The 27,024-nt window shown below is 39.2% G+C and overlaps 2 protein-coding genes across 6 annotated transcripts in view; one reads left to right on the top strand and one right to left on the bottom strand.

Annotated features, from left to right (window-relative positions):
* RabGGTa (Rab geranylgeranyltransferase subunit alpha) overlaps nt 1-573 on the bottom strand; it is a 155,518-nt gene extending 154,945 nt beyond the window's left edge. For both annotated transcript variants that reach the window (XM_067151459.2, XM_067151460.2), the window contains exon 1: nt 471-573. In XM_067151459.2, the coding sequence (XP_067007560.1) occupies nt 471-473 (3 nt within the window). In that variant the 5' untranslated portion in view covers nt 474-573. The remainder of the gene's footprint in view (nt 1-470) is intronic.
* Nucleotides 574-593: 20 nt separating this feature from the next.
* The window catches only part of LOC136877428 (deubiquitinase OTUD6B), a 114,231-nt gene continuing 87,800 nt past the window's right edge, over nt 594-27,024 (top strand). The window contains exons 1-4 of one of the 4 annotated variants that reach the window (XM_067151456.2): nt 594-644; nt 13,209-13,343; nt 14,053-14,198; nt 25,142-25,401. In XM_067151456.2, coding sequence (XP_067007557.2) covers nt 13,271-13,343; nt 14,053-14,198; nt 25,142-25,401 — 479 coding nt within the window. In that variant the 5' untranslated portion in view covers nt 594-644; nt 13,209-13,270. The other 3 variants (XM_067151457.2, XM_067151455.2, XM_067151458.2) reach the window with 3 other exon arrangements.

The raw sequence follows: 27,024 nt of genomic DNA, 5'->3' as shown, positions 1-27,024 counted from the left end.
ATCTGCATTTAGGGCAGTCGCCCAGGTGGCAGATTCCCTATCTGTTGTTTCCTTAGCCTTTTCTTAAATGATTGCAAAGAAATTGGAAATTTAGTGAACATCTCTCTTGGTAAGTTATTCCAATCCCTAACTCCCCCTCCTATAAACGAATATTTGCCCCAATTTGTCCTCTTGGATTCCAACTTTATCTTCATATTTTTTCCTACTTTTAAAGGCACCACTCAAACTTATTCGTGAATGTGACAATTACATGCGAGCTTCCCTTGCAATCAGAATCGCTTCATTTTAAAACATGCTCATTATATCTGCTGAGCCCTGTATTTTTATACTATAACGTTATTAAAATATAACCTAACCATATTAACACATTGAACATATGGAACTAAAATCGGCAGTTTAATGAATCTCAAAAAACTACAAAATACAGGAAATTACAGACAGGAAAGTTCAAGTTTTCTATAGAAGTATACCATATTTCTCTATAATACAAAAGAAGTCTTCTACAAGTCAGCTGATTACAAATTATCAACTCGACATTTCCTTGCTTTTGAATATGACGGATGCCGATGCTCAAATGTTTTTGACAGGCATGAGCAAAGAGGGGGCATGAGCCTTGCGGGCAGTGCCAAAACGGTGTCAAGAAGGTATATTATGCCGGCTGTTTACTTACGAACCTTTATTTTTTATATTTATGTAGGCCTGTTTGTAAAATGACAGGGAATGAACACCTTCATTCAACTGCGGTGTTTAAACTTTTTCTCTTCGGTTGTGAGTAGAGTACATGTGGTGCACAAGTTCCATTTTTGGTTAGGTTGCGCTCTACACAGAAGAATAATGAAAATAATTGATTTGTTTACTGCAGACCGCTATTCATTTCAATTTACGTATCGTTCATTGCTTTCCTATAGCAAGAGTGATGTAATAAAAGATGTAGAATGTATTAACAACTTTTCTCTCTATATTTCTCTCCGTCATAAAAGCTATATGAGCCATTTATTTTCGAGATTGTTAGATTATGTGTAGTACATAGAAACTGGTACTTAAGCGGAGAGGTTGCGTGCGATGCCTATCTTCCTGAAGAATCAGTGCATTTGTGTTCTTCTAATAGAGCTCAGAACTCCAAGTTTGGTTATGCATAGATTTGTTTGTAGAATTCTTTGTAGCCAAGAGGGTAGGCCTCTCTTGTAACTGGAAAGACTTTATATAAAATAGTTATATAAGGAACAGTTGTGATTCTAGTGACATATGTTGAATGTACCTAGCGCTACTAATAGTCATAGAGTTTGCTGAAGCAAAAAAGCCCTAAGAAAGATTCTTCCGCATACTAGTGAATCTACTCCCCCTTGTGAGTGGTGGTGAGCTGGCTTGAGAGGAAGGCGAGCCATGCCACTGCCCAAGGAGGCAGGATTTAGGGAAAGAAAAATCTTAAATCTTGGACATTAAATATATGGTTTAAAAGGGGTGAATTAAACTTCACAATAGAAGTTTTGATTATATCACAGTATAACTGAAAGTGGGGAGGGGTAAAAACTCCTGGGGCAGTCGCTGGTAGATGTCAGTAGAATACACCCCCGGTATTCCATTCATGTCGAAAGAGGTAAATGATAGGACAACCTCGTGAGCTCTCAGCTTGGAAGCACAGGTTTCCAAACTCAAGTTGTCTATAAGTACTTGTGCTAGGCTCCTTACTTTCATCTTTCCTTCAACCACCCTTGCTCAACTCTTCTGACCCTGACAGTATTAGATCGATGAGGTCTAAGGTCTCTCTCATTTTCGTGCTCCTTGTGGTCTTTCCCTTTCTTTTGCCGAAACCTACATTCTTCCGTTTTTCTTACTGTTTAGATTAAAAGGCTACGCAGTTATACTTTCTCTTAAAATAACTTGAAATTTAAGGTTATAAAATCATACAACATTATCATATTCTTGCTTATTTATGAAAACAGTAGAGTGAATAACTTAACCTAGTTGTCTGAAGAAGTTTAAGGGGCAGCTCTTGTTTCGTACATAGTATGTGCCTTGGCCAGCTAGTTAGTGATTCATTCAGAAAAGGCAGTCGACAACTGGTAAATGAGGGACATTTAGAGGTGTTCCTTTCTCCTGGGAAGTAGCCTACCTGCTGGATTTTGAAAATCACTCCCCTGAATTTGTCATTTCCATAGCACTAATGCTAGATGTAGAAAATAGGATACCATGCTTTCATCTTAAAGAACAAAGCTAGTACCATTATCTCCACAGATATGATTGATTTTCTGAAGTTAATAAACTCATTACTGGTAGTTACCTTGATGTTTGTTATTAAATCTTCTGGGTGGGATATGTGGCAAGCATTAGTTGTCTCTTTTTCAGTTATATATGTAGCCCTTTATCTTAGGGCATTGGTTCTCTGGAGAAACAGGAGTATCATTGCAGAATAGTCTCTTATGTGCTTCCTACCAGCTTGCCTGTGGTAAACTTCCAGGAGCTCATCTTTTAAATTTACCATAGATAGGCTATCATCTGTAGCTTTTCACCACCTGTAGTTTTTTGAATTCCCACAATGCAAAGAGATGTTTAAATTAAATTACAACCCAATGGTTAGATGTCCATATAACACTTTAGACTTAAGAGTCATTTAGGATTCTGAGCTTGTTTACTTGTTCGTCTTTCTGGTCTGTTATTGAAAGAGGTATTTTATCTCCTGTATATGTGATATGAACATGATAATGTATTTCTGGGTAGAGCACATCTCGTGGATTGGAATGAAAACGGATTATCCACTCCATCATTTAGCATCTGACTGGGCGAATTGGCCCTGTGGTTAGGGGTGCGCAGATGTGAGGTTGCATCCGGGGGATAGTGGGTTTGAACCCCATTGTCGGCAGCCCTGAAGATGATTTTCCGTGTTTTCCCATTTTCACACCAGGCAAAGGCTGGGGCTATACCTTAATTAAGGCCATGGCTGCTTCCTTTCAATCAATCACTACTGATCTGTATTTAGGGCCATTGCCCAGGTTGCAGATTCCTAATCTGTTGTTTTCCTAGCCTTTTCTTAAATGATCGCAAAGAAATTGGAAAACTATTGAACATTTCCCTTGGTAAGTTATTCCAATCGCTAACTCCCCTTCCTATAAACGAATATTTGCCCCAATTTGTCCTCTTGAATTTCAACTTTATCTTCATATTGTGATCTTTCCTACTTTTAAAGACACCACTCAAACTTATTTGTCTACTGATGTCCTCCCATGCCATCTCTTCACTGACAGCTCAGAACATACCACTTAATCGAGCAGCTCGTCTCCTTTCTCCCGGTTCTTCCCAGCCCAAACTTTGCAACATTTTTGTAACGCTACTCTTTTGTCGGAAAACACCCAGAACAAATCGAGCTGCTTATCTTTGGATTTTTTCCAGTTCTTGAATCAAGTAATCCTGGTGAGAGTCCCATACACTGGAACCATACTCTAGATGGGGTCTTACCAGAGACTTACATGCCCTCTCCTTTATATCCTTACTACAACCCCTAAATACCCTCATAACCATGTGCAGAGATCTGTACCCTTTATTAAACATCATATTTTTGTGATTACCCCAATGAAGGTCTTTTCCTAGATTAACACCTAGGTACTTACAATGAACCCCAAACGGAACTTTCACCCCATCAACGCAGTAATTAAAACTGAGAGGACTTTTCCTATTTGTGAAACTCACAACCTGACTTTTAACCCCGTTTATCATCCTACCATTGCCCACCGTCCATCTCAACACTATCGAGGTCATGCTGCAGCCGCTCACAATCTTGTAATTTATTACTCTGTACAGAATAACATCATCTGCAAACAGCCTTATCTCTGATTCCACTTCTTTACACATATCATTGATATATATAAGAAAACATAAAGGTCCAATAATATTGCCTTGAGGAATTCCCCTCTTAATTATTACAGGGTCAGATAAAGCTTATCCTACTCTAATTCTCTGAGTTCTATTTTCTAGAAATATAGCCACCCATTCAGTCACTCTTTTTTCTATTCCAACAGTACTAATTTTTGCCAGTAGTCTTCCATGATCTACCCTATCAAATGCCTTAGATAGGTCAATCGCAATACAGTCCATTTGGCCTCCTGAATCCAGGATATCTGCTATATCTTGCTGAAATTCTACAAGCTGAGCTTCAGTGGAATGACCTTTCCTAAACCCAAACTGCCTTCTGTCAAACCAGTTATTAATTTTGCAAACATGTCTAATATAATCAGAAAGAATGCCTTCCCAAAGCTTACATGCAATGCATGTCAAACTGACTGGCCTGTAATTTTCAACTTTATGTCTATCATCCTTTCCTTTATACACAGGGGCTACTATAGCAACTCTCCATTCATTTGGTATAACTCCTTCAACCAAACAATAATCAAATAAGTATTTCAATTACGGTACTATATCCCATCCCATTGCCTTTAGTATATCCCCAGAAATCTTATCAATTCCAGCTGCTTTTCTAGTTTTCAAATTTTGTATCTTAATGTAAATGTCATTGTCATCATTGGTAAATTTTAATACTTCTTTAATATTACTCATCTCCCCTGTCTTTACATCCTTACTACAACCCCTAAATACCCTCACAACCATGTGCAGAGATCTGTACCCTTTATTAACAATCATATTTTTGTGATTACCCCAATGAAGGTAACTAACAATCTTAACATACTGCTGACTGAATACTTCTGCCTTTTGAAGATCCTCGCATGCACACTCCCCTTGTTCATAATGATTCCTGGGATGTCCTTCTTTGAACCTGTTTCTGTCTTAAAATACTTATACATACCCTTCCATTTTTCACTAAAATTTGTATGACCACCAATTATACTTGCCATCACGTTATCCTTAGCTGACTTCTTTGCTAGAGTCAGTTTCCTTGTAAGTTCCTTGAATTTCTCCTTACTTCCACAACCATTTCTAACTCTATTTCGTTCCAACCTGCACCTCCTTCTTAATCTCTTTACTTCTCTGTTATAATATAGTGGATCTTATTCCTTACCACCTTTAAAGGTACATACCTATTTTCAAATTCCTCAACAATTGTTTTAAACCCATCCCAGAGTCTGTTTACATTTTTATTTACCATTTTCCAGCGATCATAGTTATTTTTTTTAAACTCCCTCATGCCTGTTTTGTCAGCCATATGGTACTGCCTAATAGTCCTAATTTTAATACCTTCCTTTCTTTTACATTTATTTTTTAACTACGACAGAAACAGCTTTGTGATCACTAATACCATCTATTACTTCAGTTTCTCTATAGAGCTCATCTGGTTTTATCAGCACCACATCCAAAATATTCTTCCCTCTAGTTGGTTCCATCACTTTCTGAATTAGCTGTCCTTCCCATATTAACTTATTTGCCATTTGTTGTTCATGCTTCCTGTCATTTGCATTACCTTCCCAATTGACATTTGGTAAATTGAGATCACCTGCTACTATCACATTCCTTTCCATATCATTTCCAACATAGCTGATTATCTTATCAAATAATTCTGAATCAGCATCAGCGCTACCCTTTCCCGGTCTGTACACTCCAAAGACGTCAAGTTGCCTATTATCTTTTAGGGATGAGCCTTACACCCAGAATTTCATGTTTTTCATCCTTAACTTTTTCATAGCTTACAAATTCTTCTTTCACCAGAATGAATACTCCCCCTCCTACCATTCCTATCCTATCTCTGCGATACACACTCCAGTTCCGTGAGAATATTTCTGCATCCATTATATCATTTCTCAGCCATGATTCAACTCCTATTACAATAACTGGTAAGTATATATCTATTAAACTACTTAATTCGATTCCTTTGTTTACAATGCTTCTATAGTTGGGCACTAACATTTTTATGTCATCCCTATTTGATTTCCAGTTCCCTGTTCGCTTAATACCACTCCCTAGGCCAACCCGTTTCCCTTCCCACTCCTCGGCCTTTCCTATTGCATCATCTCCATAACACCTATCTGTTTTGGTACAACGTAAAGCAAGTTCTAAAAAAAAGAAAAATATGGCGTCTGAAGTGACTCAGCACTGATGCTGAGTGATTTATTTGCTATCATATTCCACTTTTGATTTCATATACATATTTAGTTCTTGTCCTTCATCTGACAAGTGTCCGGCTGTCCGACTCATTGGCTGAATGGTCAGTGTTGTTGAGGCCTTCGGTTCAGACGATCCCAGATTCGATTTCCGGCTGGGTCGGGGATTTTAATCGCATCTGATTTATTGTTCTGGCCTGGGGACTGGGTGTTTGTGTTTGTTTCAACACTTTCCTTTTTATATTCAGACAACACGCTACACTACCAACCACCACAGGAACACGCATTGGTAACTACATCCCTCCATATAGGGTTGGCGTCAGGAAGGGCATCCGGCCATTAAACAGGGCCAAATCCACATGTGTGACACAGTTTGCACCCGCGACCCCACCAATGTGGGAAAAGCAGTGGAAGAATAAGAAGAAGAACTGACAAGTATTCGTCTCTATGGCTGAGTGATCAGCATCTTGGCCTTTGGTTCTCTTGGCCCTGGATTTGATTCTCAACTGTGTTAAGGGATTTTATCTTAAAATGGCTAATTCCCTTGGCTCGGGGACAGGGGTTTGTGCTGTCTCCAATATTCCTGCAACTCACACACCACACACAGCACACCATCCTCTACTACAGTATCATACAATTTATCATACCGGTACATGGCAGATATAACGCGCCTTTACTGAGGATATGCTTTACAAGGACACCACCAGGCTAGCAATAGCCATCATGATGATGATCATTATCATGTTCACCTCCGTAGTGTAATGGTTAGCACTATTAGATGGTATTGGAGAACCAGGTTCGATTCTCTGTTCCATCAGAAATTTAAAGTTGGTAGGAAGGCTGGTATGTGGTTAAAAAGGTACATGCAGTTCTCCTCCATTGGGGGTGTGCCTGAATAAAGCTGTACCACCTTGGGACAGGACACAAATTTACTTTTATCATCATCATCATCAACATCATTGTTAGCTCGATAACCCCTTGGGGCCTGGCCTCCTTCAAAAGTTTTCACCATTCCTCTTTATTTAGAGCTAGGCTCCTGCTGTCTTGAATCATCTTGCCACACACCTTCTTCCCACCTCAGCATAGGGCTTCCAACTCTCCTAATTCCTTCTGACACTGTATTGAAGATCTTCTTTACCAATCTGTTGTCGTTCATACGCAGTTAGTGCCCAAACTATTCCAGCCTCCTAACTTTTATGGTTGTAACAATATCTGGAGAGTTGTCATTCGTTCTAAGGGTACATGGAGTTTGGCTTAAATTTGGTTTATTCTTCCGTCCGAGGCTTGTTCTTGGATTGAAAGCATCACATAATAACACTCTTCTGCTGACCTGCTAAGCCTGACGCATCAGAGGATTTTCTTTCAAGGTTTACTCCCTTAGCCTTTGAGAATCCCTTCTCTCCTCACAAGGCAGTGGGTTTGTTCTGTACTATCCCCAGATGGACGGGTTGCCTCCTCTGTCAGTTCAGCCATATTGAAAACTTTCATTTTATGCCTACTGCCATTAAGGTCTTCACACATGTCCCTGTGGATGGGGTCCATATTATACCCCATGGACTGGGTTCCCACCAGAACTTGATCGCTATCATAGCTTCAACTACAGTACCTTTGCCCACCCCTGTGGCATGGATGCGCTTGACAGGATTTATCCATGTAAACACAGATCATCTCTGACATCTCACAGACCGGGTTAAGGAGGCTGTTTGATGCCAGCTACAAGGCACATTGTTCTTAAACATCCTACCTGGTTCCCTGGAAGGAATTCATGATGATGATGATGATGATGAACGATATCTGGTTCATTAAACAGTTCATACAATTCAAAGTTGTATCTTCTACTCCACTTTCTGTGTTCTTCACCTGGCCTATAAATGTACCTTAATATTTTCTTTCAAATACACTCAGCTATCTCATTAAATTTTGATAGTATGCAAGTCTCAGAAGCATATCGTCAGCTGATGATCAAAAACTTGTAACACCGGGCGAGTTGGCCATGCGGTTCGAGTCACGCAGCTGTGAGCTTGCATCCGGGAGATAGTGGGTTCGAATCCCACTGTCGGCAGCCCTGAAGATGGTTTTCTGTGGTTTCCCATTTTCACATCAGGCAAATGCTGGGGCTGTACCTTAATTAAGGTCATGGCTGCCGCTCATTCCCACTCCTAGGTCTCCCCTATCCCATCGTCGCCGTAAGACCTATCTGTGTCGGTGCAATGTAAAGCAAAAAAAAAAAATTGTAACTCCAATATGGAAAATTTTACAAAAACCTAAAAACCTTGAATTCTAAAGGAATTAAAAGATTTTTTTGTTTTGGCCAAGGTGGTGATTATTATTTTAAGAGGAATTATAAATGGGCAACCATTTTCTCTTACCACCAATCAGAGGAAAAAAGGAAGGTATCAAAAAAAGAAAGGCAAGGGGCACAAAGGGCAGGAAACCAAAAGGCTCTCTAGGCCAAGACCAAGACTATATATAGGGCTTTAACACAGTGTTCACGATGGTATTTCATAACTATTAATGGAACTAAGTGGTTTTAGCTTCAGGATGGAGTTACAAAGTTTTGGTCGTCAGACGATGATGTGACAGTACTGGTCTCATTAGAACTTAGTGCATTGTTGTCTTAGTTCTCCTCCATTTTGCTTGGTTATACTATAGGACTTGAAAACATTCTCTGAATCTTAATTTGACACTGGATATTTTCCATGTTAGCTCTTACTAATGTGTGTGGAATCTGTAGGGATTTCTTCTATCAGTGCTGTCATTGGCCCATCAAAAATCATTGAAGAGGTGATAGGCCTATGTCTCTTTTCCAAATTCATTACATTTCTCAAGTGCCTTACATAGAGTACAATCTGATTCACTGTTGATTTTGACAAAATCTACACTGTTAGTGCCCTATTGCATATTTTACAAACAGCACAAATGTGTTAAAAAGAATGTTAGAAAAGAGCATAAAGACAATGCATAACAGACTGATTCCCCTCTTATTGGAGCATACCATGATATCGCCTTTCTTATCAATCGGACATATAATACTTGGATTCTGGTTTTCAGCAACTACTTCATCACTACAAATCCAGGTCATTAACTGATGTAGGTGTTTAGTGTATCCTGGTCCTGCATACTTCATCATTTTTAATTGGATAAAATCCATTCCTGGAGCTGCATTGTTCTTAAGTTTCATAGTACCCTGCTCTACTTCTTTTATGATAGGCACTGGCACTTTTACTTCCATGTTTCTGGGAATCATTACAAAGGCTCTTAAGGGTCAGATATTTTTTCATTTACCTGCTGATCAAAATGTTGGGCCCATCTTTCAAGTAAGTTACCATACTGCTAATAATCGTACTTTGCTTATCGGTACACAAGGTGCTAGGTTGAAAACCTTTGTGGCTCGGATTGAATTTCTGATAGAAAGCCCCTGTTTTATTAAGGCATCTCAACTGCCCGAATCCTATCAGTTCATTATTTTCATATTCACTCTTTTCTTATTATTAATTTTCTTCCCTCTAAGCCATGCCATATTCTTTTGTTGCATTCTTCTAAAGGCAGTATTTTTTAGTGCTTTCACCTGCTAACATTCATCAAACCAGTCATCATACTTCAGCCTGTTTTCTCAAGACTAAAATTTGCAGCATTTGTTAGTACATCCTTGAGATTCTTCCAGGTCTCACTATTACTCTCGCTATCAGCGAGGTCTGTCAGGCTCTGTTTAAGTACACCAACATATCTGAGGACATCTGGCTCCTTCAGTCTGTTGCAGATCAAACCTCTTTTTCTGGGACCTGCATACTTTTCTCTTGTTTGATATATGAAGTCTGATTTTTGCAGTGCGGAGCTGAGGACAGAGAACAATGGTTGCATAGACAAGGCATTGCCTTTAGACATAGATGATGATGATGATGATGATGATTTTTGCTATTATCAGGTAGTGATCAGAGTCAACATTAGCCCCTTTATAACTTCTAATATCCATTAAGTTAGACATGTGCCCAGCATCTACAGTATAAGAAGGTGGTCAGTTTGGTTAAAAACATGTCCATCTGGGATTACCATGTCTTTTTATGTACTTGTGCAAACATACAGTACTGCCCCACTATCATTTTTCTTGATGAAGCAAAGTTTTTATTAGTCTAATCCCATTATCATTGGACTCTCTGTATGCAGGCTGTATCTTCCAATAACAGGTCTGTAGGCTTCTTCCTTTCTGACCTTAGCATTCATATCTCCAATATTTATTTTACAGTCCCCCCTTGGGCACTCACTGTATTTCTTACCCATTTAGGCCAATGGCCTAAATGTTAGGTCTCTTGAACCCTCAGACTGTGTCGTGGGGTCATTTATGATACCGCTGAACTAACTTGCTCTTATAACAGGTAATAGTTCCATATGCTATTGTTGGTAGTCGCTGTACCTTCCCGCCTTTGTGTTGTTTAACTGTTGCCGGCTAGCAAGGTTCTGCTCAGTTTAGTTCGTTTTGTAACAGTTTGATAATCGTTAGTGGTGCCACATTCAACCCCACAATGCAGTTTAAGTCGTAAAAGTTGTCGTGCTTGTTCGTTCATTGTGATAACTTTTGTTAGTGAATGAAGGAGTCTTTGGTTAGGTTATGTGATGGCGTCTGTCACAGAAGATCGTGTTTCAGTACTGGACCCTAATTTTTCGGAAATTGTTTAAAATGAATTAAATGTTGTCCTCAATGAGGATGCTGATAATAGTGAGCAAAGTGATTACGATGATGACGATCCCGCCAGTATCCAGTATTCGGGAGATAGTTGGTTCGAATTCCACTGTCGGTAGCCCTGAAGATGGTTTTCTGTGGTTTCCCATTTTCACACCAGGCAAATGCTGGGGCTGTACCTTAATTAAGGCCATGGACGCTTCCTTCCCATTCCAAGCCCTTTCCTCTCCCATCGTCGCTGTAAGACCAATCTGTTTCGGTGCGACGTAAAGCAACTTGCAAAAAAAAAAAAAAAAAAAAAAAAAAAAAAAAAAAAAAAAAAAAAAAGAAGACGATCCTGATTTTAATTCTATACATGATTCTGCGTCTGAGGAAGAGTCAGTCTCAAATGAGGAGAGTACACCAAATTCACAAGAAACTTTGTGGTCACTCTGTGGTGAGTCATTAGCTGTATTTGGGCAGAAACGGGTATAAATGGTGATTTACCAAGAATGTAGAGATGGAAATCTGTTCTGCTAATTGAAGTGTTGGGAAATACGACTGTATGAGAAACATGAATGAAATTGTTAATTTTTCTAGTTGCTATAAGCTTTGCCTTTTCCGTGAAGCAGACTTCTTTTAATTTATGCTGTTCTTATTTACATAAAACTCTTAAATTTCTTTTTATGTTTGAATTTGACTTAATGATCTAATGGTTGTAATCAAGATATTTCAAACAACATTGCAATCGCCTGTACATACCCGGTGCCATTAATGACCCCACGACGCAGTTTATACACCGGAAATGTTATGGCACAGTTTGAGGGTTAAACAATAATCAACATCCTCATCGTATTTAACTAATCATAAAAGGCATTTTTTCTTCATCTTTTTCCTCCATAAAATAAGGCTATAATTGAAAAACTTCACCAAATTCATAATTTGCACATTTTATGAGACTTGACTTGAAAATCCACAATAAAATGCTCTTTTGCTTACTGACAATAAAACTTGTCTCAAATATGTGCTCCTTAGGACCTCTGTAAAAAAAAAACCTGTTGCAGTGATGTCTAGTCTGTAACTGTTAATCTGATTAAAAAGTTTTCTTAAGGCTCCAGGCTTACAGTTGATACATCGCATGATCTGAGTCATGTACAGTATATAGACAGATAGATAGATGGGAGGAACACAAAATAGGACAAATATAAAGGCAGGTCGATGTGTGTGAAGAGCGAGCAACAGAAAGAGGAGACAAGGACAAACATCAAAACACAAAAGGACAAGGACAGTCTTCATATCTATCTATTTGTCGATGACAGTGTACGAAACTGACCAAGTCTTGGCAACATGCGGGTTTAACTCATGTGATTGGATCATGAACCCTTGTTACAAACATAGAACACACATTGTATAGTCCAAACATAAATATATTAACATATGTCCCATCTTAGGTCACAGTGTTCTTTGTTTTGCTGAAAATAATTTATACATATGTCTGCTTGCAAAGTGTAGTTATTATCAAATATATAATGTTCTTTTTGTCAGCATATTATAATTGATTACCAAGGCTGTTTATGCGGGTTTCGCTTCATCAGTCCGATTTCACTATAAGTGCACCTTCTACTTTCCCCATCTGCCATGACAATCAGCATACATCCATCTTTCTTTCTTCACTGAATAATGCAATGGTGGGAGATATCTGGAGCACTGGCCAGGCATGGTAGCATTCCTGGGGTGCATGAAGGATGCAAGTCTTGGCCACTGCTGGTATAGGCAAAAGAAGACAATGAACACAAGACAAACACAGGAGAAGAGAAACCTAATGAGTTTAATATTTCAATCATGGACATGAAACAAAGGAATGCATGGATATAAGTAATCAAAGATAAGAAGCTGGAAAGAATGATAAGAACACACATGAACACAATGACTGGCTTGTGTGAGCTGTTGCTTTATGATGTTGCTTTTTTTTTTAATTTTTTTTTTTTTTTTTCCCAGAGGTTTCTAACCCCCTATCAGTGCTACATACTGTTTCCAACCTTAACCTGTGTTTGTGTGTTTTGGTTACGGTGTGAGTTTTCTTCACCGAGCGAGTTTGCCATGCGGTTAGGGACATGCAGCTGTGAGCTTGCATTCGGGAGATTGTAAGTTCAAATCCACCGTCAGCAGCCCTGTAGATGGTTTGCTGTGGTTTCCAATTTTCACACCAAGCTGTACCTTAATTAAGCCCATGGCCAATTCCTTTCCAATCCTTACCTCACCAAAAACCTTCAATGTGTTAGTTCGACATTAAACCCAAAAACAACTTTTTTTTTTTTTTTTTTCCCTTCCTAGTTTGTCAGCTTCCTAAATGATTTGTTTCAGTGTTTCAGTGTTTTCACTCTACACTATGTGTGTTTTCTGTTTCAAAGTTGGAAGTTGTTTGAGGTTGTTAGGAAGTATTTCTTATTGTTTATAGCTTACTTGAAGCAGTGTTCAATTCACTATATTTTCTTTTTATATTTTAGGAGCTGTGTTTGTCATAAATTCAATTTATATTACAAGCAGCAACATTTCTGCCTGGATTATCATGACTGATATCAATAATATGAATGAAGAAGAACTTCTTTCAAAACATAGAAAGGAGAGAAAGGATATGCAAGGTAAATTTCTCTCTTTTTTTATCTTTTTATCGGTGAATGTTACACTTACTATTTTGTTATGTGCTTGTTGCATAGTCGGTTTGACCTTTCTGTGTGCGCTCTTCTTTCAGGGTGAAAACTCTTTTTTTTTTTTTTTTTTTTTTTTTTTACCATTGATATCTACTGCCACTTTCAGAATAGAATTAACCAAGCCATTTAAAAAGGCAAAACTACTGCCAAATGGCTTTGTGTATCTTAATATCTCCCAGCACCCACTGTATTTTTCAATCCCCATATTTGTGTAGGTCTATTAAACTATGTTCTTTAGTTATTTTACTGTGAGAGACCTGACAAGTTTTCCTCCATCCTCCCAGCCCTTTGTCCTGAGGGACTCTGAGGATGGAAATTAACTATTACTGAGGGGTCCATGGAAGCACGCAGTCTCGACCTAAGATAAACACTGTTTGTTTGTTGTTGTTATTTTCCCCTCTTCCCTTCCAGCAACTTCTAGGAGAGCCATTGTTTTTCTTTCTTCTATCAATGAAAAGCATATGACATTATGTGATGTTTCTTCTTTTACATATGTCTTATCAACCACTTTCATACTTCGAAAGTCATTGCTCTTCATCTGTTTCCTGTACTTGTACCATTAATTTTTCAGTATTCTATGTAAGATAAGTTTATTTTAACTGTTCTAGTTTTTAATGTTTTATGTACTTTGTGATTTCAGGAAAGATACAAGCACTCAAAAAGTCTGCTGCTAAAGGAGACAAAAAGAAGAAGAAGGAGGTGGCTGAAGAAATTGCAATACTTGAACTGGAACTTGACAAGAGACATGCAGAAGAATTATCTCAATTGAAAAAACAGGATTTGGAAGTAAACAATAACAATATGTTATTCATAGCTATGTGCATGTCAGTTTTGTACTTCTTCACTTAGGCCAATATCGCATGCCATTCTTGTTGTTGTTGTTGTTGTTCTGCCGTTACCCATATTGAGGGAGCTCCCGGGTCGTGTTGTTGATCATTGACCTCTATCCACTTCTTGCACCTCCCTGGAGACACAAGAGATGCTCAACACTTCCGGGGTTCTCCTTAGATCTTTGTTCTGATATACTTTGATGCTTCATATAGGCTATTATTACGATGGGCTCGCCACACCCGAAGGCATTTTGTACTTAACTGCCAGGTTTCAAAGAGGCTGCCCCTAACGTGGGAAACAGATGCCTTTTGCATCTGCTCCCAACCTGGAGAGCAGATGCTGCCTGCTGGGTTATAGTGAAATTTCCTCCACTGGGGAACCAGCACCCAACTAAAGAAGCTTCTCTGTCCAAAGCCATTGGCCCCTTTAGACTCACTGATATAAAAGAAAGAGAGAATTCACCTTGCATATCCTTTTTCTCCCTTCTATGTTCTGAAAGAAGTTCTTCTTCATTCAGATTATTAATGTGCCATTATTGGTGTCTGCTTCTTATTTTTTTTCTTTATGGCAGGTTTAGGTTGTTACGTTTCAGAATGTTTTCATTATTATCATCAAATCTGTCATTTCTTTTCCTTTTCTCATAGCCAATTGTTTATTCTGCCAAATCTTTGATGATAGTTTGAAGTGCGGTCCATTTCAGCTCTACATCCTTAGTATTGTTTGGATTGGAACTATTTTGGAATTCTTTAACAAGAGTTTCATTTTGAAGTTTGGAGGTACATATTAAATTTCTTCCTCGAAGGGTTTGTGAAACGAGTATGTGGTTTCTGGTGCACCAAACTTCTGAATCGGCTGATAAGAAGTCTATGATCCATCCAACAGTCGTCGATGTTTCTAGCTGTCTTTGTGATCAGGACGTCTTTCTTGTCGCATTGCCAAGTTATGACATAATCAATGCGGTGCCAGTGTTTTGAAAGTGGATGCATCCATGTAGTCTTGTATCTGGTTGGTAAACAGAATTGTGTGTTGGTGATGAAGAGTTCATGCTCAGCACAGAGGCCAAGAAGAAGTAATCCATTTGCATTACGGTTTCCTATGCCTTGATTGCCCATGACATTACCCCATAGCTAATTATCTCGACCCACTCTAGCATTGAAGTGATCAGGTAATAATAATTTATCCATGGTGGATAGTTTGGAAAGCTTTTTATTCAGTTGTTGGTAGAATTGATTTTTAGAATTTTTCAGAGAGTGACGAATTTATCTCCAGAGAGTGGTATGCGGAGGGTCATGAGTCTTTCATTAACTGCAGTAGGACTTAACCTAAGCATGTTTGCCAGTTTAATTTTCATTGCAAGTCCAACACAATGAATTCGATGTTCACCTTCATTTTTCCCTTTCCAGAAGATGGTATAGCGTGAACTAGATTCAGTAAGTTTTCCCTCATTCAGCAATCTAGTGTCACTTAATGCAGCAATGCCTATCTTTAGCCTTGCTTGCTAGCTCATGTATGACAAGAGCCGTTCGTCTTTCAGGTCTGGTATTACTGTCTTAGTAAAGCTCTGATATTCCACGATCTTATAAGCAAAGTTCCCTCATGTTTACGATTGCAAAATTGGGGTGTCCCTCTGGGTGCAGTTTCCCAGCTGGGATCTGAGTGTGGCTACCGACGTTTAGCCCACATTTTCTAGGGCATTCCCCATTCGGGGTGGGCAGCAGTGATCCTAAATAGGACTGCCCAAGCACAGGTGCAGGACCACATCCCTGAGTAGCCAGCAAACATATGCTGCCAACGTGCAAATCAAGACTAGACGCTCCTGATTTCACTCTTAATCTGCTTCCACCATTCTTATCCCATCACCGTTGGACTTTGTAGGAGTAGCAGGAGAAAATGCCACTAGCATGACTTTGTTTAAGGTGGACCTCAACTTGCAGGGAGGAGGTCCACACACCTATGATTTCAGAGCCTTTCACCGCAGCACATGTAGTATAAGACAGGCAGTAGCAAGCTCCAAAACTGCAACGGACATACATAAGACCCTTTCTCTGTAGTGAAGAAAGCACGTTTCCAAGAGCTTAAGATGAAATGTCTGGCTAATATAAGACAGATGAATAACGAATGGTGGCAGCAGAAAGCCAAGGAACTCCAGAATTTATCCGTTACCAGAAATCTTCGGAATTTCTACGACAAACTAAAGGAACTTTTTGGGCCCTCTCACTCTTTATAAAGTGCGCTGAAAGCCGTTGACAATAACACCATCCTTACAGACACTTTACAAAGGAAAAATTAAATGTATCCTCCTAATTCATACAAAACATAATTCCATCATTAGATATATTTAGACTCGTTTAAGCCATCTTCAGTGAAATAAGGGGGGTTAAAGTAACCTACATGATAAAGCTAAAAATGTGCTAAAAAACATAATGAAGGAACAAAAGAAAAAACAAAAGAGACATGACAGAAATAAAAACAATATACAATATAAGCTTGGGAAACCAAGTTTGAGAGGAGACAACGTGCCAGGTGAAATGTATGTGATAAGTGATGGAAAAACGCCAATGAATTAAAAATTTTAGAATAGCAGCATTCTCAATTTCTTCTCAGTTTTTCTTTTGTAAAGTGAAAACCATCAATTCGGAATGATTCAATATCTAAAGTGAAAACCATCAATACGGAATGATTCAATATCTTGTAATCCTTACAGACAGTCGAGACATATTGAGATGCTGGAAAGAACGCTTCAACCTACTTTTAAATCGAAGCTCAAGTGCTGCCAAAGACTTCCTCCAACCTGTGCCACAACGTTCTCTGTAACTGCAACCAACCTTCCACGAATTCACCAAAGCCCTTGAAAGTATGAAGTCAAGAAAATCTCCCAGACCAGGTAACATCCCTCTGGAACTTATTCAAAGTGGAGGTCTGTCTTTGAGTAAATTCATAATTCCAATATAAATGCTCCATTATAGGAAATTATAAATTTTCCAGGTAATTCATTCTTGGTTGACATCATCTGATGATGGCCTCGCAGGCACCAATTTTTGTAAGGGACAAATTCTCTCATAATCCTTTGGCACTGCCAGTGGCTCAAACTGGCCTACGCAATGGCCTCCACTACATGCACTAGTCATGCATATTGGTAGGTGTGCTAGTTACTGACTAATGAGCACTAATTCTTGTGATTTGAGAAATACAGAAGGTGCCTGCCGATATAAAAAATGCCACCAAAGTAACCATTTTCAAGAAAGATGTTCTAATTATGTGTGGCAATTATAGTGGTATTTCCCTACTATCCATAGCAGGAAAAGTTCTGGCAAGGATTTTATTGAAGTGTCTTCAGACTGTCTCTGAAATGGTACTGCCTGAGTCTCAATGTGGGTTTTGTGCCTCAAGAGGTATCATTAACATGATCTTTTGTGCTAAACAAATCCAAGAAAAATTCAGAGAACAACAAATCCTGCTTCTTTTAGTATTTTAGGATCTGGAAAAGACCTTTGATTCTGTTCCTAGAGAAACTATGTGGATGGTATTACAGCGCTTTGGCTGTCCTGACCATTTTGTAGGCTTAATCCAGGCTCTTCATGATTGAATGGTTGGACAAGTTCTTCACCTGAATGAGCTATCAGAAGAATTCCCTATCACAAATGGGCTTAAGCAATGATGCGTGCTTGTCCCCACCCTCTTCACCCTTTACTTCACTACTATCAACCATGTAGGTGTGGAGATTAAGTTTCGGTATGATGGCGGACTGTTCAACCAAACCAGGTTCCGTTCACAGAGATTGACTCATAATACTCGCATAATGGAACTTCAGTATGTTGATGACAATGCAACACCTGCTTGTACACCTGAGGCAAATGTTGGGGCTGTACCTTAATTAAGGCCACGGCCGCTTCCTTCCCACTCCTAGCCCTTCCTTCTCCCATCGTCGCCATAAGACCTCTCTGTGTCGGTGCGACGTAAAAGCAACTAGCAAAAAAAAAAAGTACACCTGAGGAGCTTCAAACATCCATCAGCTGTTTTCAGGAAGCTTATGAGCGATTTGGTCTGACCATCAACATCCATAAGACTAAAGTACTTGCACAGCCGGCACCAGGTGGTACAGTCTCTGAACTAAATGTCACCATAGCAGGAACACCTCTCGAACAGGTAGACCAATTTGCCTACCTTGCTAGTATTCTAAGTACATGCTGCAACTCAGATAAGTATGTTAAAAATAGAATACGCTCTGCCCATGCAGCTTACGGTTGCCTCTCCCACCAAGTTTTCTTGTATAAGGATCTCAAAATATATTGTGTACTTTGACGCAAAGCTACTGCAGAAGGTGTTTCACTGTTTGAGCAGATACGTCACAGACAAGAAATTGAAACCCATGAAAAACGGGAAACTATGTCAGATCCAAACGCGACGTCCACCCACCTTTAGATGTGATCTGTGCGGCCGCATGTTTCATGCAAAGATTGGCTTTATCATTCATCAGCGACAACTCCACAGATCCAACAGACTTTAAGAAGAATTGCAGGAAAAACGAGTACCGTCCATGAACAAATGTCCTCATAGCAGGAACACCTCTTGAACAGGTAGACCAATTTGCCTACCTGTCCAAGGTATTTTCAGCATACATCAATACACCCTCATCTCGAAAGCTTTTAGTTTGTGCTCTATACCTGTTTTGAGAGTCCATGTTTCTACTCCTTAGTATTACGTGTGTTATAATTAGTGTTTTTGACAGACTGAAAAGCTGTAACGTTACAATATAAGTCAACACTGGAAAATATGGCTTCCTTCTTTTTAAAAAGCTGTTAAATTGATGGCAATAATGTCTATTCTCAGCCAGGCAATGTATCTCTTCATAGACTAATCCATTACCCCACAGAGCTTTGACCAGCACCTCACATACGTTCTGGTGCCTTTTAATTATCGGTGTTTCAGCCCTGTAATAGCTCCCCAGACCATGAGGAAGAGTTTCATATTCACCACAGTGTCTGCAGTGGCTTCTGTCAGTGGGATGTCCAGGAAGAAATTGTGATATACAACCCTGGCATTCATTTTTAAAGTATAGCTACCTGCATTTACTGCAATTTGAAACACTGTTTTTACAATCCATGTGTTTGCTGATGGAACTTGCACAAATAGTTCTGTACCAGTACTGTTTTCCTTTACTGAAAAGTAACTTCAACTTCCTCAGTTTGTGGAAACAACATTGACCTAGTAATTGCCCTCCATAATGCTGGAGCTTACTTTGATTTTAAGGGAAATCACCTGGATTCATTTCACCCCAAGGAATTTGGATGGCTATGAACTAAATATGCATGGATGGGTGCAGATGTAGGTGCCCTTCACCAGGGAGGAAAAACACCATTGCCTAAAATGTTATGGGGCAAAGAAACAAACAGTTCACCATGTAGTAAGAGAATCCCAAAAGTGAGCCCATAACTGCTGCTTAGAGTTTAAAGTACAGAGCTCGATAGCTGCAGTCGCTTAAGTGCGGCCATATCCAGTAATCGGGAGATAGTGGGTTTGAGCCCCAATGTCGGCAGCCCTGAAGATGGTTTTCTGTGGTTTCCCGTTTTCACACCAGGCAAATGCTGGAGCTGTACCTTAATTAAGGCCACGGCCTCTTCCTTCCAATTTCTAGGCCTTTACTCTCCCATCGTCGCCATAAGACTCATCTGTGTCGGTGCGACGTAAAGCAAAAAAAAAAAAAAAAGAGTTTAAAGTGGCCTAACGATTACTTTGCATCTAATTTTGTTGCACCTCTTCATTTCCCAGATTTTCCATGTATTGGTTCTGTTCCTTCTCATAGTCTCAGTAATCTTTCCACCTCTGAGTCAGAAGTCTATTCTTTACTTTCCTCCCTGCCAGAAAATAAACCTACTGTTTCAAATGGCCTCAGTTCTGTCTTCCCTAAGAATACCACCACAACTCTTGCCCATCCTATTGCTGTTATATTTAACCATTGCTTCTTAGCTGGCTACTTTCCTGACGACTGGAAAATCGCTAACATCAAATTGGACCGGGCGAGTTGGCCGGGCAGTTAGGAGCGCGCAACTGTGAGCTCGCATCCGGGAGATAGTGGGTTCGAACCCCACTGTCGGCAGCTCTGAAGATGATTTTCCGTGGTTTCCCATTTTCACACCAGGCAAATGCTGGAGCTGTACCTTAATTAAGGCCACAGCCGCTTCCTTCCCATTCCTAGGCCTTTCCTATCCCATCGTCACCATAAGACCTATCTGTGTCGGTGCGACGTAAGGCTGGCAGCAAAAAAAACCCCATCAAAGTGGAAAGAGGCCTGATGACAGAAACTATCGTCTGATTTCTATATTACCCACCCTGTCACTCATATGCGAAAAGGTTATCCACCAGCGTCTCCTTTCTTTCACCCTTCCTTATATATCATCCTAGCAGCATACTTTTTTTTCGTAGTAGCTCCTGCCTAACTAATCTGGCTGTTCTTCATCATGCAACATCTGCTCCTAATGCCAGTTCTCTGGTGGACGTGCGCTACAATGATATTGCAAAGGTTTTTGATACCGTAGACCACGCACTTCTTTCCTATAAACTCTCAAAATGTTTTAATATCCATGATCGCTTCCTAACTCTCTTACAGAGCTTCCTCAATACCAGAACTCAGCGTGTGGTTCTTGATGGGTTCAGTTCGACTCCTGTTATCGTACATTCTGGCGTCCCACAGGGCAGTATCCTAGGTCACCTTCTTTTTGTCCTATTTATTGACGATGTCATTAATACTATGTCCTTCGTTTCTTGTGAAATTCTCCAGATGACTATAAAATATTCAAACAAATAGATTCTTTATCCCCTTACAGAGTGAGCTTAACTCACTCTCTGAATGGTGCTCTACATGGCGTCTTAAGCCTAATCCATAAGTCATAAATTTATGACTTATGGTGGCTATCAATACGGAATAAAAATGAAATTTATCAATCAAGATTAAGCCTAATCCTACCTAGTGTTCCTCTATTTTAATCATGCTTCATAAATCCCCTATTCTTAGTAAATACTCCCTCCTCTGTAACCCGTTCCCAACTCTAACAGAACAAAATGACTTGACCGTGTGCAGTCATTCTTCTGTGCCATTGTTAGAGCCAGAGTATCTGATTGTCGAAACTTGAGCAGCAATCAGATACTGGATAAGTTAAATCTTCACTTGTTATCTACTTGCAAAAAAGTGGCCAACCTTAGATTCTTATATAACGCTGTTAACGATTTATTTAATTCTCCTGAACCTGCATCCTCCTTTTTCCTACATGTTCCAACTCACAAAACCAGGATAAATCCACCACTTCATGTTCTCTATTCCCGCCTCTCTCTTGTTCAAAGAACTTTATTTATCTGCATTCCAACCCTCCTTATCTCTTTATCTTCTGACAGGAACGTGGACATTTTTTCTTTGTATGCCTCCTTTAATTGATTCTTCCTTAACCTTTAATTACTCACACAGGGTCTTTGAGGCCCCACTCCCTTTTTAAGTTGTTATATTTTCCCGAAATGACTACGTGTGACCTTGACACATGCAATGGCTTCATGTAGTGGGGAGGGGAGCTCAGTTCATTAGTTGGCTCACTGTTGCCAAGTAATGTACTCAGTGGAGAGCAGTGACCAGGCCTGGAAGACCTAACGCGATTAATTATGTATGAAATTACAATAAGGTAACTCTTTTCATATTCTTGCACGTATTGCTTATAACTATTTATTTAGTTTTGATGATGTGAACGTGTAATACACATACAGTATTTTGGCCAACATCTGAACCTCTTGTGATGTCTCGGAATTATTAATATACAAGAAGTAAGCCTATATCTTACAGTATAAGGCGCATCTACTTTGACACGAGGTACAGTGCAGCAAATGGAGTGATGTGTTATTGATTTTCTCTCATATTTCCGGGTTACTTCTATTTGTATTTCGCTTTCAGGTGAATATGGCTGGAAGGCACAGTCGTCAAGTGCAGGATATTGAACAGTGGCTTTTAGAAGAAGAAGAAGAAGAAGAAGAAGACAATGATGATGATGTCCCAGTTGCTTCTGATTCTGATCCAGACTGTGAAATATTCAGCAATCATAAAGCGGTAATACTGATCTCCAGCATGCATCATGATAGCTATTGGAGGGGCTGAGAAGAAGAAATCTGAAATAATTTTGTTTTGTATCAGCACGAAAGGTGGTGTAGACACAAATTACAAGTTATGCCAAACTTACAACGTAGCATGACGAACCAACAGATGGACACTCATTTTTTTCTATTATCTCTTCAATGTGGTTGGTATCAATGCTTTCGTTGTATGGAAATTCAATTCCAGCCATGAGAGAAACATGCCAAGGAGAGTATTTTTGAAAGAGCTAGCGAAAGAACTCTTGAAACTATGGCTTTTGGTGCATGCTGCTATACCTAGCCTGCCTAGAAATGTGAAGAAAAGACTACGTACAGGGAAGATGTATAGGAGCCATACAATTCAAGAAAGAGATGCGTAATTTGCCCTAGGTCAAAGGAGAGGAAAATAAAAATTAGATTTGAAAAATGCAAGGAACATGTCTGTTGAGAGCACATGATGAAAGTATGTGAGAATTGTGTGTAACGTGAGAAAAAGCGCACATTCGTGAACTTGATGTTAATTAATGTTTATTGATTTCTTGTAAACATGCTTTTTAATGTGGTACAGTGTTTTCAGTAAAATAAGATGCAATTTTATTGTAATCAGAATATTTTTTCAATGCATACTGTCCCGGAGGCCTTAAAGACCCCACGCAAATAATAAAGGGGGAAAACTGAGCACGAGTATCTAAAGGTTAACCTAGTTCATTTTCTTCATATTCTTTTTTTCTCTTCTCATTGCTGTCCCCTTTATTGTACATAATGTAATATTTATTTATTTTTTACTGTACTGTATCATTACTTATGGGTCATATCTGTATTTATCTTAATGTGCCTAAGTATAAGTTCTTCTCTTTGTTTTACTTTTATTTTTTTAATTTTCCTTGTTCTTTTCTTTTGGCTTTATGTTTTGTTCTTAATTGTTGTGTCCCTACAGTTATTTTGTTAGTTTTTAATTTTCTTCTGCTATTTTTATCATTAGATGAGCCTCCGTGGCTCAGGCGGCCTCTCACCACTGTATTCCATGGTTCAAATGCCGGTCACTCCATGTGAGATTTGTGCTGGACATAGCAGAGGTGGGACAGGTTTTTCTCTGGGTACTCCGGTTTTACCTGTCAGATTTCATTCCAGCAACACTCTCCAGTATTTCATTTCATCTGTCATTCATTAATCATTGCCCCAAAGGAGTGCAACAGGCTTCGGCAGCCGGCACAATTCCTATCCTCGCCGCTAGATGGGGGCTTCATTCATTTCATTCCTGACCCAGTCAAATGACTGGAAACAGGCTGTGGATTTTCATCATTTTTGTCATTAGATGATTTCCTCATTGTTCTTCCACTTATTTGTTTATGTTAGCATTGTGCTATTCCATTGTAAATATATTTTTTGAGGAACTCTGTAATTTGGCTTCTCACTGTTTTGGTTTTCCAAATAAATAGGTCATTGGCCCATGAGCCTGTAATGAAGACATTGATGATTTCTGGGCTGTGACATTTGGTGCAGCAGATTACAGTTGTAAACTAGATACAGTATATACATTTGTGATCCTTCTGTTCCATTTTATTGTATATTATGATGCTAAGAAAAGAATAAATTTTATATGAATCAGATAGTACTCCAGTAGCTCCATCGAGCAAGTGGCCGTGCGGTTAGGTTCGCGCAGGTGTGAGCTTGCATTCGGGACATAGTAGGTTCAAACCCCACTGTCGGCAGCCCTGAAGATGGTTTTCCGTGGTTTCCCATTTCCACACCAGGCAAATGCTGCAGCTGAACCTTAATGAAGGCCACGGCCGCTACCTTCCCAATCTCCCACCCTTCCCAATCTCCCACCCTTCCGTCGCTGAAAACCTTTGATGTGTTAGTGTGATGTTAAACAAATAGCCAAAAAAAAAAGAACTCCAGTAGCTCCAGTATGTTTTTCATCCATCCTGTAATCAACCAAGAGCTGTGAAAATAAAACAGATTGCAAGCCAACAGGCACCAGCCAGTTCAAATTGTCCTTTCTATAGAAAATGAATTTTTCAGGGGATAAATAGGATATATTTTTTTCTTTTAAAACTTCAATGCTACCCTGTTTTATGCTCTGAGTGTTTACATTCATATTAAAAAACTTACCCTAGTAAATTGCCCATTCATAAATGTGTGATGATTGTAATTGTTGTTGTTTCATTTTGGTAACAAGGTTGCCTGGGATGTGTATTTTCCTTGTGGGTTTCTATCTGATGTTGTGGTGTTTGCACTAGTGTATTTGTAATAAGAAAAGAGAATTGGGGAGGAACTGACTGTAGCATATGAGAAAGGCTTTACCTTCACATTCGTGGAGTAGAAATGGAAAAAACAACAGAAAGGTCATTTTAAAGTTGCCCAGTGTTGGATTAGAATCCATCTGACTCCCTAATGCATGGACCGTGAACATTCTTAAACCGAGCTCAATAGCTGCAGTCGCTTAGGTGTGGCCAGTATCCAGTATTTGGGAGATAGTGGGTTCGAACCCCACTGTCGGCAGCCCTGAAGATGGTTTTCCGTGGTTTCCCATTTTCACACCAGGCAAATGCTGGGGCTGTACCTTAACCAAGGCCATGGCCGCTTCCTTCCCAGTCCTAGCCCTTTCCTGTTCCATCGTCACCATAAGATCTGTCTGTGTCAGTGTGACGTAAAGCCAATAGCAAAAAAAATAATAATAAATGGAACATTCTTAAATGAAGCAAGTTATTTTGGTCAGTGTTCATAATTGCAGTAATCAGTTAGAAAGATAAATATTTTCACCCCTGTCTAAATTTATTTTCCAGGTTGGTGAAATATGTGAGTCCCTTCAGTCACTTGAAACAAATGATGCTGGTGATGTTCCTGGTCAAATTAACCAAAGAGTAAGTAAAGCACAACGGAGGCGAGATAAGAAAGCTACAAAGGAAAGAGAAAGAGAAGAATACATAAAAGTTCAAGCAAAAGAAAACATTCATGGTGCTCGAAATGTGGAAACTCAGAAAATCAAAAGTATTCTGAAAGCACAGAATTTAATGATTCAAGAAATACCATCTGATGGCAACTGGTAGGTATTTCATTTTATGCCATGTGTACACTCTTGTGTCCAATAGGTAATTTGTTGTGGGGTCCTTGTCTCGAAAATAAGAGAGTTGAAATCTATTCTGTATGTATTGAGTTCTCCAGTAATTGAAACAATTTGTCAAATTATATTTGTGACACAAACGCTAAAAGAGAAGCACTTCTCTGGTTGAATTTTTAACATGTACTGGGCTGTGTATAAAGTTCCAAGCTTTTATTTTTTTAATTATTAACCAATGTATTCTTGAGTGTTCTGTGTTCACTCATACCATTCAAAAAGTACTTGCTATGGTGGTAACTACTTTCAACATTAGATAACATTTGATTGTGACTCTCTGTGATGTTTGGAAGCCTCCATTTGAACCTGTGTATTCATATGATGAGTTTCAAATATCCCATTACAGAAAGTTATGGAAAGGACTGCTAGGCAGTGTGTAAAAGTGGATAAAGATGGAAGTCAAATCCAGGCAAGCGTTGATCACCTGTAAATAACACAGAACTCAATGAATGTGATAAAACTGCTCTACACTGAACTTTCTTGGAGTATTATGAAGTCTGGAAAAAAATTGCTACACATACTGACCAATGCTGTTAAAGAAACAGTACCATTTTTAGGGAAAGGAGGCACATTTTGGAGACTAATAGAGGCTTTAAATTTACAAAGTTTAAAATCTTTGGCACTTATTGACACAGTGATATTGTTGCACAGTGAGCTGCATATCTTCATGCTTTGAGGCAAAACAAAAATGGGCGAAAGGAATGTGTTATATATATGTACAAGATATGGGTTCATACCCATCACTCGGTGAAGACGTGTTGGCAACACAATGAGTTCCTAGAGTTATAGTTAATCAGAGTGTGGGACAGAGTGATTGCTATTCAGGGCACAACCTATCTCTCTTAAAAATATGTTTTATATGCTGCACAAAGACATTCTGAAATAAACGTACTCTTTTAAACAGTGAATTAAAATCTTACTGTCCATATGAAAGTGCTGTGCTAGGTCTGAGCCCATGAGTTCTATAAAGAAATCTGAAACTAGCAATTTGCATTCAACATTCCTAGCCTGGTAATAAATGCCAATAGTGCTTTAAAATGAGCATATATGCTAGCCACCTTGCTTCACAAGCCACTGTCACGCTTGCGCAGCACGTATCAACAAACTTCAGCACGTGTACTAAACCTTTCGGTAAAAGAATGAAAATGATAAATAACAAAAAAAATTTACATTTGTGACTAGTTTCATGGCATCGTAGCTGCATGTTCAGACCATGAACGATGACACAAGTGTTGCTAGTAACTGAGTTCTCCTTGGTCTCGTAACATCATCTTGGTCGTCACTAGTGCTGTCTGACACTTGTTGGTTCCTGGCAATATTACGTGATGATATTGGAATTGTGCTCTGTCTTGAGCGGTTACATTCTCTAGGTGTTAGAATGGAACTTCAGATGCCACTTAATTGATACCCATTATTTCTGTTCATATTGAAAACAAATTGCAGTAAATTACTATTGCTTCTGTCATGAGCTGTGATTGATAGTTGTTTTCAATCATGACAATCTCAGTGCCATCAAAGTTGATTTTTTGTCCTGTGGAGATAGTGTTCTGC

Source organism: Anabrus simplex, chromosome 7 (assembly GCF_040414725.1).
Source record: "Anabrus simplex isolate iqAnaSimp1 chromosome 7, ASM4041472v1, whole genome shotgun sequence".
NCBI lineage: Eukaryota > Metazoa > Arthropoda > Insecta > Orthoptera > Tettigoniidae > Anabrus > Anabrus simplex.
Note: the sequence above shows the minus strand (reverse complement) of the source record. Positions and strands in the feature narration are given on the sequence as shown.